The sequence below is a fragment of the Oncorhynchus kisutch genome, linkage group LG25, assembly GCF_002021735.2.
Source record: "Oncorhynchus kisutch isolate 150728-3 linkage group LG25, Okis_V2, whole genome shotgun sequence".
In the NCBI taxonomy this organism is placed as follows: domain Eukaryota; kingdom Metazoa; phylum Chordata; class Actinopteri; order Salmoniformes; family Salmonidae; genus Oncorhynchus; species Oncorhynchus kisutch.
In genome coordinates this window covers 864,160-878,664 of record NC_034198.2, presented here as the reverse complement: position 1 = coordinate 878,664, position 14,505 = coordinate 864,160, and the positions used below count along the sequence as shown (strand labels likewise).

At 42.9% G+C, this 14,505-nt stretch overlaps 1 protein-coding gene across 1 annotated transcript in view; it reads right to left on the bottom strand.

Annotated features, from left to right (window-relative positions):
- The window catches only part of ablim1b (actin binding LIM protein 1b), an 88,143-nt gene extending 78,482 nt beyond the window's left edge, over window positions 1-9,661 (bottom strand). The window contains exon 1 of the mRNA XM_020460265.2: window positions 9,148-9,661. Coding sequence (XP_020315854.2) covers window positions 9,148-9,466 — 319 coding nt within the window. The 5' untranslated portion in view covers window positions 9,467-9,661. The remainder of the gene's footprint in view (window positions 1-9,147) is intronic.
- Window positions 9,662-14,505: the final 4,844 nt, after the last annotated feature.

The window sequence follows — 14,505 nt, the reverse complement described above, 5'->3', positions numbered from 1 at the left end:
GATGCATCTTTGCTGGGTTTTAAGAAAAATGTGATCGACACCTCTGTCAGGGTTTGGGGTAAAACACCCAGGTCCAGGGAATTTTCAAACATTTCAATCAGGAGAGGGGCTAGTTTGGCAGAAAACGTATTGTATAAATTTGATTGGGTAGCCATCTGTGCTAGGAGATTTCACACTTTGCATTGCTGTAATTGAATTAAATTGAATCTCCTCTAGCTTCAAAGGTCTCCTCTCTATATTACTGGTAGGAGTTTCCAAATGGTCAAGGAAGTCATTCATAATTGAATTGTCTTCAGGTGATTCAGATGTGTAAAGATCAACAAAAAACAATTGGGGGGGGGTTGACAGTATTATTGATTTAAGTGGGAGTAACTTAAGACACCCGAGGTGTTGTGAATTTGAGGGATCAGCTGTGCGGCAGATTTTCACTTGAGTTGATGAGCTAGAAGTCGACCAGCCTTTTCTCCATGTTCGTAAAACAAAACAATTTTTAAAAATTCTACTAAGTTTGAAGACTCAGCCTTTCTTTGTAAAGTTCTGGTGATGGAGAGGTGGAGGTGGAGCACTGCTGGTCTAATTCCAGAATTGAGTTGATCAGCTGTTGTTGTTATATTTGGTTGTTTATTGAGGAGAGCAATAGAAAATAATTTTTTCTCTAAAAACAACTTTGTGTTTCCCAAAGTGTAGATGGAGAGATCAAATCAGTTTTAATTGTCTCAACAAAGACCTTCAATTCCATTTGAAATAATGATGCAGAATGAATTGTTTAAAGGTAAAGATCTCCATACAGGGCGATCTGTATAGTTCAATGAGAATGAGAAGTCGCGTGACAGAGGAGCATGATCACTAATAACAATGGCAGAGTATTCTACTTTCTTAATAGAGGGGAGAAGGGCTTTATCTACAAAAAAGTAGTCTATTGTAGAATAGGAGTTGTGCACGTGAAAAGAAAAATAATTATTTTTTAGGGGAAAAAGGAATCTCCATGGATCTATACATACTGGGTGGATCAGAGAATTCAAGTCACCTCCAAAAATGTAATGGTGTGAGTTGACATTGGGCAGCAAAGAAATAAGTTTGTTAATGAAATTAAAATCACCGCAATTGGGAGCATAAACATTTACAAGCAAAACAGAGGTGTGAAAGAGAGAACCAGACACCATAACAAAACGCCCCTGTGGATCCAAGATTATGTCAGCATCGGTAAATTGTACTTTCTTATGAATAAGTACTGCTGTTCCCCTTAGCATTGTATTTTGAGTGGAATATTTGTCCGACCCAAGCTTTACGGAGTCGACCATGATCTGCTGCACACAGATGTGTTTCTTGTAAGAATGCTATATCGGTTTTTAAATTCTTAAGATAAGCAAATACTCTAGTACGTTTAACCTGGCCGTTCATTGCCTTGATGTTCCAGCTTGTAAACCTAATAGCTGATCACCCAACTCCCACCCCAAAATCTGAATTGTCAGTAATTAAAAGTTGAAATTTCTAAATTAAGACTGAAATAGAGATGAAAACCCTGTATAAGATCACCGATCATATCTTGTGACAAAGAAAAAGCATGTACCGAAAAGTTAGTCAAAATACTGTTGAAGTAGAAGGTGTAAGAATCAAATGGTTAATAAAGGCAAACAACATCCCCCCCACCCCCTGACATAAACCCTCAAAATAACACAACAAACAACACCCCCCAACCCCCTGACATAAACCCCCAACCCCCTGACATAAACCCTCAAAATAACACAACAAACAACATCCCCCCCCCCTGACATAAAACCCTCAAATAACACAACTCCCCCACCCCCTGACATAAAACCCTCAAAATACACAACACCCCCCCCTGACATAAAACCCTCAAAATACACACAACATCCCCCCACCCCCTGACATAAAACCCTCAAATAACACAACAACAAACATCCCCCACCCCCTGACATAAAACCCTCAAATAACACAACATCCCCACCCCCCTGACATAAACACTCAAATAACACACACCCCCCCCTGACAAAACCCTCAAAATAACACAAACATCCCCCCCACACCCTGACATAAACCCTCAAAAACACACACAAATCCCCCCACCCCCTGACATAAAACCCTCAAAATAACACAACATCCCCCCACCCCCTGACATAAAACCCTCAAAATAACACAACAAACAACATCCCCCAACCCCTGACATAAAACCCTCAAAATAACACAACATCCCCCCCTGACTAAAACCCTCAAAATAACACAACAAACATCCCCCCACCCCCTGACATAAAACCCTCAAAATAACACAACAACATCCCCCCACCCCCTGACATAAACCCTCAAATAACACAACAAACCCCCCCTGACATAAAACCCTCAAATAAACAACAAACAACAATCCCCCCACCCCACTGACATAAAAACCCTCAAAATAACACAACACCCCCCGACCATAAAAACCATCAAAATATCACAACATCCACCCCCGACACCCTGACATAAAAACCCTCAAAATACAACACAACAAACATCGACCCCACCCCTGAACATAAAACTCAAAATAACACAAAACAAACATCCGCACCCTGACGATAAAACAGACCTAAAAATAACACAAAGTCCCACCCCCTGACATAAAACCCTGAAAAAATAACACAACATCCCCCCCCCCCTGACATAAACCCCTCGCAAAATAACACCCCCATCCCCCCCCCCCCCCCAGACATAAAAACCCTCAAAATAAAAACAACATGCCCCCCTGGGACATAAAACCCTCAACATAACACAAAAACAAACCCCCTGACATTACAAACACCCTAAAATAACACACATCCCCCCCCCCCCCTGAACATAAACCCAAAAATAACACACATCCCCCCACCCCAGACATTAAAACCCTCAAAAGAAACAACAACATCCCCCCACCCCCGACCATAAAACCCTCAACAATCCCCCCCCCCTGACATAAAACCCTAAAAATAACACAAACATCCCCCACCCTGAATAAAACCCTAAAATAACACACCAAACAACACCCCCATGACCTAAAACCCTCAAAATACACAACAACAACACCCCCCCTGACATAAAAGACCCTCGCGCAAAATAACAGTACAACAACACAACACCCCCTGACATAAAACCTCTCAAAGAACACAACAGTCCCCCCTGACATAAAACCCAAAATAAAACAACATCCCCATCCCCCTGAAATACACCCTCAAAATACACAACATCCCACACCACTGACATTGTTTACAAAACCCTCAAAATAACACAACAAAATAATAAAAACACAGCTACAAAATGAAACTAGTCTATGCTCACCTAAGGTGAATGCAGGCGTCCCCAAATAGGTCAAACTCACAGTAAACCATCTGTCACTAACTTAGGTGCTCCTCACATAGGGTCCCAATATTGACATAAATATAAAAATGCCAGTTTTAAATTGTTTAAACTCAAATATTAAAAGTGTCGGTTAATAATTGATTAGTTACATCCTCCACTGGCTTTAACAAATGAAATAGTCAAATAAAATGTTCTGTCTGTCAAGACTTCGGCCCATGTGTTAGGGGGGTATCTGCGCCACGCACGTTCCAGCAAGCCGCACTGCGCAACGGTGTTCACAAACCACAGGGAGTAAATATGATACTGTAACACCAACCCTGTTACAGGTAGGCAGCAGTAACGTCACCGGCAGGGCTCTAATGTGTCACTAATTTGGTTGCATGCAGAATATTTAGTTGTGCGACTATGAAAAAAATCTCCCAAATAATAATTGCTGTCATGATAAGGCTCCGCTGTACTGTTGTTTCTGAGTGCTCTAGAGAAACAGGCAAGTGCAGATCGTTAGCGTCATGGTTGCACCCTGACTACACTGACTTCCAACCAGATCAAAACATCTGACCCATATTACCGGCACAACATTTTTATCTTTCTGTAGCGGATTACCGGGACCGCATGTAGTGGGCCATTCTAAAACTATGTGCGTGGCAAAGTAGTTCACCATCTGTTTACATTTGTTCAATTATGTTATTTAATTGGCTAACTAGCTAGCTAACAATCTGGAAAATTTACCAGTATATTCAAACATGTGGGGGGCACAGAATTTTTTTTATTGCTTCTTCAGGAGATCTACATATGATCATAGATAGCAATGAGTGAATGACAGATCTCTTGCCCGTCATCATCACAAACATGACATTTTTAAAGAGAGAGTACAATAGGGAAAATAATGCTTTTACACAATGTAGAAACCTAAAATTCCACAAATCACTTAGTAATTTCAATCACAGGTATTCATGTCGAAATTTTAGCTTGTATAATAAAGACATGTATTTACAGTGTTAGATATTAGTTTCTAACACACAACACGTGCTTCAAAAGTAGCTCGAATTAATATTGGCCCAATATAGGCTGTTTCTCAATCCATTTTAAAATTCTTATTTTCTGGTGCTCCTAAATTTCATGTGGTGATCCTAACTTTTGTAAATTGGCAGCAACATTTTACCAAATATAATTTGTTGTTTTGAGCCCTGGTCACCGGTGACGCAATTCCAATTTCTTAATCGTCCGCTAAAGCTGATTAATAACCTTGTTTTACATACTGTTCTTAATTTTATACCAAAAAAACAGTTGTAGACCTTACACTGGTACAAAATACAGAAAAAAGTATACACTGCCTTGCAAAAGTATTCATCCCCCTTGGTGTTTTTCCTGTTTTGTTGCATTAAAACCTGTAATTTGAATGGATTTTTATTCGGATTTCATACAATGGACATACACAAAATAGTCCAAATTGGTGAAGTGAAATGAAAAAAATTACTTGTTTCAAAAAATGTAAAAAAAAATGTCAACTGATAAATTGGTGCGTGCATATGCATTCACACCCTTTGCTTTGAAGCCCCTAAATAAGATCTGGTGCAACCAATTACATTCAGAAGTCACATAAGTACACTGCTCAAAAAAATAAAGGGAACACTAAAATAACACATCCTAGATCTGAATGAATGGAATATTCTTATTAAATACTTTTTTCTTTACATAGTTGAATGTGCTGACAACAAAATCACACAAAAATTATCAATGGAAATCAAATGTATCAACCCATGGAGGTCTGGATTTGGAGTCACACTCAAAATTAAAATGGAAAACCACACTACAGGCTGATCCAACGTTCATGTAATGTCCTTAAAACAAGTCAAAATGAGGCTCAGTAGTGTGTGTGGCCTCCACGTGCCTGTATGACCTCCCTACAACACCTGGGCATGCTCCTGGTGAGGTGGCGGATGGTCTCTTGAGGGATCTCCTCCCAGATCTGGACTAAAGCATCCACCAACTCCTGGACAGTCTGTGGTGCAACGTGGCGTTGGTGGATGGAGCGAGACATGATGTCCCAGATGTGCTCAATTGGATTCAGGTCTGGGGAACGGGCGGGCCAGTCCATAGCATCAATGCCTTCCTCTTGCAGGAACTGCTGACACACTCCAGCCACATGAGGTCTAGCATTGTCTTGCATTAGGAGGAACCCAGGGCCAACCACACCAGCATATGGTCTCACAAGGGGTCTGATGATTTCATCTCGGGACCTAATGGCAGTCAGGCTACCTCTGGCGAGGACATGGAGGGCTGTGCGGCCCCCCAAAGAAATGCCACCCCACACCATGATTGACAAACCGCCAAACCGGTCATGCTGGAAGATGTTGCAGGCAGCAGAATGTTCTCCATGGCGTCTCCAGACTCTGTCACATGTGCTCAGTGTGAACCTGCTTTCATCTATGAAGAGCACAGGGCGCCAGTGGCGAATTTGCCAATCTTGGTGTTCTCTGGCAAATGCCAAACGTCCTGCACGGTGTTGGGCTGTAAGCACAACCCCCACCTGTGGATGTTGGGCCCTCATACCACCCTCATGGAGTCTGTTTCTGACCGTTTGAGCAGAAACATGCACATTTGTGGCCTGCTGGAGGTCATTTTGCAGGGCTCTGGCAGTGCTCCTCCTGCTCCTCCTTGCACAAAGGCGGAGGTAGCAGTCCTGCTGCTGGGTTTTTGCCCTCCTACGGCCTCCTCCACGTCTCCTGATGTACTGGCCTGTCTCCTGGTAGCGCCTCCATGCTCTGGACACTACGCTGACAGACACAGCAAACCTTCTTGCCACAGCTCGCATTGATGTGCCATCCTGGATGAGCTGCACTACCTGAGCCACTTGTGGTAGCATGAGACGGAGTCTACAACCCACACTAGAGTGAAAGCACCGCCAGCATTCAAAAGTGACCAAAACACCAGCCAGGAAGCATAGGAACTGAGAAGTGGTCTGTGGTCTCCACCTGCAGAACCACTCCTTTATTGGGGGTGTCTTGATAATTGCCTATAATTTCCACCTGTTGTCTATTCCATTTGCACAACAGCATGTGAAATGTATTGTCAATCAGTGTTGCTTCCTAAGTGGACAGTTTGATTTCACAGAAGTGTGATTGACTTGGAGTTACATTGTGTTGGTTAAAACATAAAGCAAAATCTACAATGGAATGGTTCAAAAATAAACATATCCAGGTGTTAGAATGGCCAAGTCAAAGTCCAGACCTGAATCCAATCGAGAATCTGTGGAAAGAACTGAAAACTGCTATTCACAAATGCTCTCCATCCAACCTCACTGAGCTCGAGCTGTTTTGCAAGGAGGAATGGGGAAAAATGTCAGTCTCTCGATGTGCAAAACTGATAGAGACATACCCCAAGCGACTTACAGCTGTAATCGCAGCAAAAGGTGGCGCTACAAAGTATTAACTTAAGGGGGCTGAATAATATTGCACGCCAAATTTTTCAGTTTTTGATTTGTTAAAAAAGTTTGAAATATCCAATAACTGTCGTTCCACTTCTTGATTGCGTCCCACTTGTTGTTGATTCTTCACAAAAAAATACAGTTTTATATCTTTATGTTTGAAGCCTGAAATGTGGCAAAAGGTCGCAAAGTTCAAGGGGGCCGAATACTTTCGCAAAGCACTGTATATACACCTGTTCTGAAAGGCCCCAGAGCAACACCACTAAGCAAGGGGTAACACCAAGCAAGCGGCACCATGACGACCAAGGAGCTCTCCAAACAGATCAGGGTTGGGTTATAAAAAAATGTTAGAAACTTTGACCATCCCATGGAGCACCATTAAATCAATGATAAAAAAATGGAAAGAATATGGCACCACAACAAACCTGCAAATAGTGTGCCGCCCACCAAAACTCATAGACCAGGCAAGGAGGGCATTAATCAGAGAGGCAACAAAGAGACCAAAGATAACCCCGAAGGAGCTGCAAAGCTCCACAATGGAGATTGGTGTATCTGTCCATAGGACCACTTTAATCCGTACACTCCACAGAGCTGGGCATTTACGGAAGAGTGGCCAGAAAAAAAGCCATTGCTTAAAGAAAAAAATAAGCAAACAAGTTTGGTGTTCGCCAAAGGGCAATGTGGGAGACTTCCCAAACATATGGAAGAAGGTGCTCTGGTCAGATGAGACTAAAATTGAGCTTTTTGGCAATCAAGGAAAACGCTATGTCGGGCGCAAACCCAACACCTCTAATCACCCCAGGAATACTAGCCCCACAGTGAAGCATGATGGTGGCAGCATCATGCTGTGGGGATGTTTTTCATCGGCAGGGACTGGGAAACTGGTCAGAATTGAAGGAATGATGGATGGTGCTAAATACAGAGAAATTCTTGAGGGAAACCTGTTTCAGTCTTCCAGAGATTTGAGACTGGACAGAGTTTCACCTTCCAGCAGGACATTGACCCTGAGCATACTGCTAAAGCAACACTTGAGTGGTTTAGGGGGAAACATTTACATGTCTTGGAATGGCCTAGTCAAAGTCCAGACCTCAATCCAATTGAGAATCTGTGGTATGACTTAAAGATTGCTGGACACAAGCGGAACCCATTCAACTTGAAGGAGCTGGAGAAGTTTTGCCTTGAAGAATGGGCAAAACTCCCAGTGGCTAGAGGTGACAAGTGTATAGAGACATACCCCAAGAGACTTGCAGCTGTAATTGCTGTAAATGGTGGCTCTATGAAGTATTGACTTTGGGACGGTGAATAGTTACGCACGTTCAAGTTTTCCGTTTTTTTCTCTTATTTCTCGTTGGTTTCTCCACCCAAAATATTTGGATCTTTAAAGTGTTAGGCATGTTGTGTAAAACAAATGATTCAAACCCCCACAAATTCTAATTTAATTCCAGGTTGTAAGGCAAAAGAATTGAAAAAATGCCACTGTATTCTATTCTCTAGAGCCCACAAAACTGACTCCTCAGACTAACATGTCTGCACATTGAATGGAGCTCAAATTGAGAAGTCCCCACATATAATTACATTGGCATTTGTATTTTGACTGATGAATACTCCTGTAGTCGAAACTCATTGCAGTTGAGCTTCCTGATGTTATATACTGTATACTATAGACGTATCTGCTCCTTGTAAATTATACCTGTAAATAGTTGACTAATGTTCTCTGCATCGCACTGGCCACCTACTTGTTTTCTTTTTTAGATTTATATCAGAAATAGTCAATTCAACATACCCAAAATAAAATGTATTCCCATTCTCTGTCTTCTCTCTTCCTCGCTCCAGTCTACCCATTATTTTCCTCACTCCTCAATACCCCCTCTACTCTTGTTTCCCACTTCCTTCCCTCTTACACTATTCTAGAAGGTCTTAATAGGAGTTATTTCTCAATGTTTTCTCCCCTTCTATTACCTTCCACTGTTCCGATCTCTTTTCTTCACTAATTTCTCTCCACCACTCCAGTAGGGCTGCCAACTCAGACCAAACTCAATCTGGGAGATTGAAGGTAATGTTGTTATTTGGTGACTCCCTTTACAGATTTGAAAACTGACACTCTGTTTATATGCATCTTCTTAGGGTTAGGGCCAGTTTAGGGTTAGGGTAAGAGTAAGGATTAAGGTTAGGGTTAGTGGATAGTTAATAGAACATTTTGTTGAAAGTTGAACAAGTTCAACTCACCAAATAAAGTGTCACCAAATTGTCCTAAAACTTTTGACATTACAGCAATTAATTTCAAAGACAATCTAACTGAATAGCTTTATCGCTCGCCTTCAGAAGAACAAGCCTGGTCTCCAGACCAAATCAGAATGGTGGCAACACTAGGCAGATGAGCAATCCCTTACCTGGTCCAATTGATCCCATGTCTGGCGGCATGCCTACCATCCGCTCACACAGGATATAGTCGTTGGGGTTCAGGAAGGGAAGCTGCTCCATCATCGATTGTTTCGGAATCAGGTAGAGAACCTCAGCAATCTGACCATCCTCAATGATCGACATGCGCCTAACCGAATTCTTGCGCTTTGCCCTGTCCATCACCACCATATCCTCGCCCCGGCTGGAGCCACAGATCTTGCCCAGGCTGCTGAGGTTTGGCATGTCGATACTAACAAAGGTCTCGGCCCAGCAACGAGGGTTGCAAACTGACTGAAAATTAGAAACCATGCAGAAGGACTGCAAGAACCAGAGGAACACTAGGACGACCGTGTGGCAAAGCAGAACACAGGAACGTTAGGGCGGCTGAACAGTTAAAGCAGCGAAAACCGCAAACACCCTTTGAACCGTCTCAGGTATTAAGCTGACCTCTAAGACTTTGCAACATTGTACGTGTGTGTGTGTTTGTGTTGTCCGTCAAGCACTGCAAGACTAACTCCTACTCACTCCCTTAAGAAGATTAAGAGGGATGTATTTTTAGTGTTTATCTGCAGGGAAGGTATAACAGTGGAGCCGTGACGCAGTAAGTCAAGTCAAATGGCTGGTACAGTCATTCTATCATCCTGCATTTCCCCCTCATCCAATTTCATGCCCCTGAGGCATATCAAAACAAGAGCAGCATGCATCTATGGTAATCTCCTGTGATTGGGGGAATCTTTAAGAAGATTATCAACTTCAGCCTTGTTTTTTTTACCATCACATGTATTACAGTTAAAATGAATCTCTTTATAGCTAAAGCCACAGTTAAGCTAGATCACAGGTCAATGCATTTTCCTATCCATTCTCTATTCTTGAATTGAATGGGATACAATCTAGGGGCAAGCAGAGAAGTGAATAATTTATCGTTGGAGGGAGAGGGGACTTGGTGGTGTAATTCCATGTAACTACTTAGATTACATTTGATCGGGAGCAGTATCTACAATCAAAACCCTGTTTCAATGTTGTTGCTGCAGATTTGAGTCCAAATCTTTTTTGATTGGTTAAAGTTGTCACTGGCCAGGTCGTCATTGTAAATAAGAATTTGTTCTTAATTGACTTGCCTGGACAAATAAAGGTTAAATAAAAACATTTTTTAAAAGTAATGAAGCTAGTTCTTTGACAAGGACATTATGCCCTCTAAGGCTGGGACAGGGAGGTTTCCACATTTACCCTGGCACCCAAGAGGCTGAGATTGGCCTTAAATACATATAAAACTACAAGCGTTGTATTTGGTTGAAAACATTCTGTAAGACCTAAACCTCAACTGGAGTTGTGTATAAAGGGTGTGACCGTTGAGGAAGCTAAACTCCTAGGTATAACATTAGATGGTCAATTCATATCGAAAAAGTTGTTGTGAAGATGGGGAGGGGTATGTCTGCTATAAAAAGATGTTCTGTGTTTTTGAGACAAAAACCAACTGTAGTAGTTGTTCCTGCTCCGGTCTCGTCCGATCTTGATTACTGTCTGGTAATATGGTCAAGTAGAGAAAATAAATACCTACTGTACAGTAGCTGGCTAAAAACAGAGCAGCACGCCTTGCCCTTACCTGCATAAACATAATTAACATAACATGCATACCAGTCTTTCCTGGTTGAGGGTTGACAAGAGATTAACTGCTTCTCTTCTAGTTTTTAATGAAAATTATTACTCCAAGGAAAATTCCAGATTGTTTGCATAATCAAATAACATTCAGCTCAGACATCTATACATACCCCAGCTCAGACATCTATACATACCCCAGCTCAGACATCTATACATACCCCAGCTCAGACATCTATACATACCCCAGCTCAGACATCTATACATACCCCAGCTCAGACATCTATACATACCCCAGCTCAGACATCTATACATACCCCAGCTCAGACATCTATACATACCCCAGCTCAGACATCTATACATACCCCAGCTCAGACATCTATACATACCCCAGCTCAGACATCTATACATACCCCAGCTCAGACATCTATACATACCCCAGCTCAGACATCTATACATACCCCAGCTCAGACATCTATTCTATACATACCCCAGCTCAGACATCTATACATTACCCCAGCTCAGACATCTATACATACCCCAGCTCAGACATCTATACATACCCCAGCTCAGACATCTATACATACCCCAGCTCAGACATCTATACATACCCCAGCTCAGACATCTATACATACCCCAGCTCAGACATCTATACATACCCCAGCTCAGACATCTATACATACCCCAGCTCAGACATCTATACATACCCCAGCTCAGACATCTATACATACCCCAGCTCAGACATCTATACATACCCCAGCTCAGGACATCTATACATACCCCAGCTCAGACATCTATACATACCCCAGCTCAGACATCTATACATACCCCAGCTCAGACATCTATACATACCCCAGCTCAGACATCTATACATACCCCAGCTCAGACATCTATACATACCCCAGCTCAGACATCTATACATACCCCAGCTCAGACATCTATACATACCCCAGCTCAGACATCTATACATACCCCAGCTCAGACATCTATACATACCCCAGCTCAGACATCTATACATACCCCAGCTCAGACATCTATACATACCCCAGCTCAGACATCTATACATACCCCAGCTCAGACATCTATACATACCCCAGCTCAGACATCTATACATACCCCAGCTCAGACATCTATACATACCCCAGCTCAGACATCTATACATACCCCAGCTCAGACATCTATACATACCCCAGCTCAGACATCTATACATACCCCAGCTCAGACATCTATACATACCCCAGCTCAGACATCTATACATACCCCAGCTCAGACATCTATACATACCCCAGCTCAGACATCTATACATACCCCAGCTCAGACATCTATACATACCCCAGCTCAGACATCTATACATACCCAGCTCAGACATCTATACATACCCCAGCTCAGACATCTATACATACCCCAGCTCAGACATCTATACATACCCCAGCTCAGACATCTATACATACCCCAGCTCAGACATCTATACATACCCCAGCTCAGACATCTATACATACCCCAGCTCAGACATCTATACATACCCCAGCTCAGACATCTATACATACCCCAGCTCAGACATCTATACATACCCCAGCTCAGACATCTATACATACCCCAGCTCAGACATCTATACATACCCCAGCTCAGACATCTATACATACCCCAGCTCAGACATCTATACATACCCCAGCTCAGACATCTATACATACCCCAGCTCAGACATCTATACATACCCCAGCTCAGACATCTATACATACCCCAGCTCAGACATCTATACATACCCCAGCTCAGACATCTATACATACCCCAGCTCAGACATCTATACATACCCCAGCTCAGACATCTACATACCCCAGCTCAGACATCTATACATACCCCAGCTCAGACATCTATACATACCCCAGCTCAGACATCTATACATACCCCAGCTCAGACATCTATACATACCCCAGCTCAGACATCTATACATACCCCCAGCTCAGACATCTATACATACCCCAGCTCAGACATCTATACATACCCCAGCTCAGACATCTATACATACCCCAGCTCAGACATCTATACATACCCCAGCTCAGACATCTATACATACCCCAGCTCAGACATCTATACATACCCCAGCTCAGACATCTATACATACCCCAGCTCAGACATCTATACATACCCCAGCTCAGACATCTATACATACCCCAGCTCAGACATCTATACATACCCCAGCTCAGACATCTATACATACCCCAGCTCAGACATCTATACATACCCCAGCTCAGACATCTATACATACCCCAGCTCAGACATCTATACATACCCCAGCTCAGACATCTATACATACCCCAGCTCAGACATCTATACATACCCCAGCTCAGACATCTATACATACCCCAGCTCAGACATCTATACATACCCCAGCTCAGACATCTATACATACCCCAGCTCAGACATCTATACATACCCCAGCTCAGACATCTATACATACCCCAGCTCAGACATCTATACATACCCCAGCTCAGACATCTATACATACCCCAGCTCAGACATCTATACATACCCCAGCTCAGACATCTATACATACCCCAGCTCAGACATCTATACATACCCCAGCTCAGACATCTATACATACCCCAGCTCAGACATCTATACATACCCCAGCTCAGACATCTATACATACCCCAGCTCAGACATCTATACATACCCCAGCTCAGACATCTATACATACCCCAGCTCAGACATCTATACATACCCCAGCTCAGACATCTATACATACCCCAGCTCAGACATCTATACATACCCCAGCTCAGACATCTATACATACCCCAGCTCAGACATCTATACATACCCCAGCTCAGACATCTATACATACCCCAGCTCAGACATCTATACATACCCCAGCTCAGACATCTATACATACCCCAGCTCAGACATCTATACATACCCCAGCTCAGACATCTATACATACCCCAGCTCAGACATCTATACATACCCCAGCTCAGACATCTATACATACCCCAGCTCAGACATCTATACATACCCCAGCTCAGACATCTATACATACCCCAGCTCAGACATCTATACATACCCCAGCTCAGACATCTATACATACCCCAGCTCAGACATCTATACATACCCCAGCTCAGACATCTATACATACCCCAGCTCAGACATCTATACATACCCCAGCTCAGACATCTATACATACCCCAGCTCAGACATCTATACATACCCCAGCTCAGACATCTATACATACCCCAGCTCAGACATCTATACATACCCCAGCTCAGACATCTATACATACCCCAGCTCAGACATCTATACATACCCCAGCTCAGACATCTATACATACCCCAGCTCAGACATCTATACATACCCCAGCTCAGACATCTATACATACCCCAGCTCAGACATCTATACATACCCCAGCTCAGACATCTATACATACCCCAGCTCAGACATCTATACATACCCCAGCTCAGACATCTATACATACCCAGCTCAGACATCTACATACCCCAGCTCAGACCTATACATACCCCAGCTCAGACATCTATACATACCCCAGCTCAGACATCTATACATACCCCAGCTCAGACATCTATACATACCCCAGCTCAGACATCTATACATACCCCAGCTCAGACATCTATACATACCCCAGCTCAGACATCTATACATACCCCAGCTCAGACATCTATACATACCCCAGCTCAGACACCTATACATACCCCAGCTCAGACATCTATACATATGCCACCAGCGGTATCTTCACAGTCCCC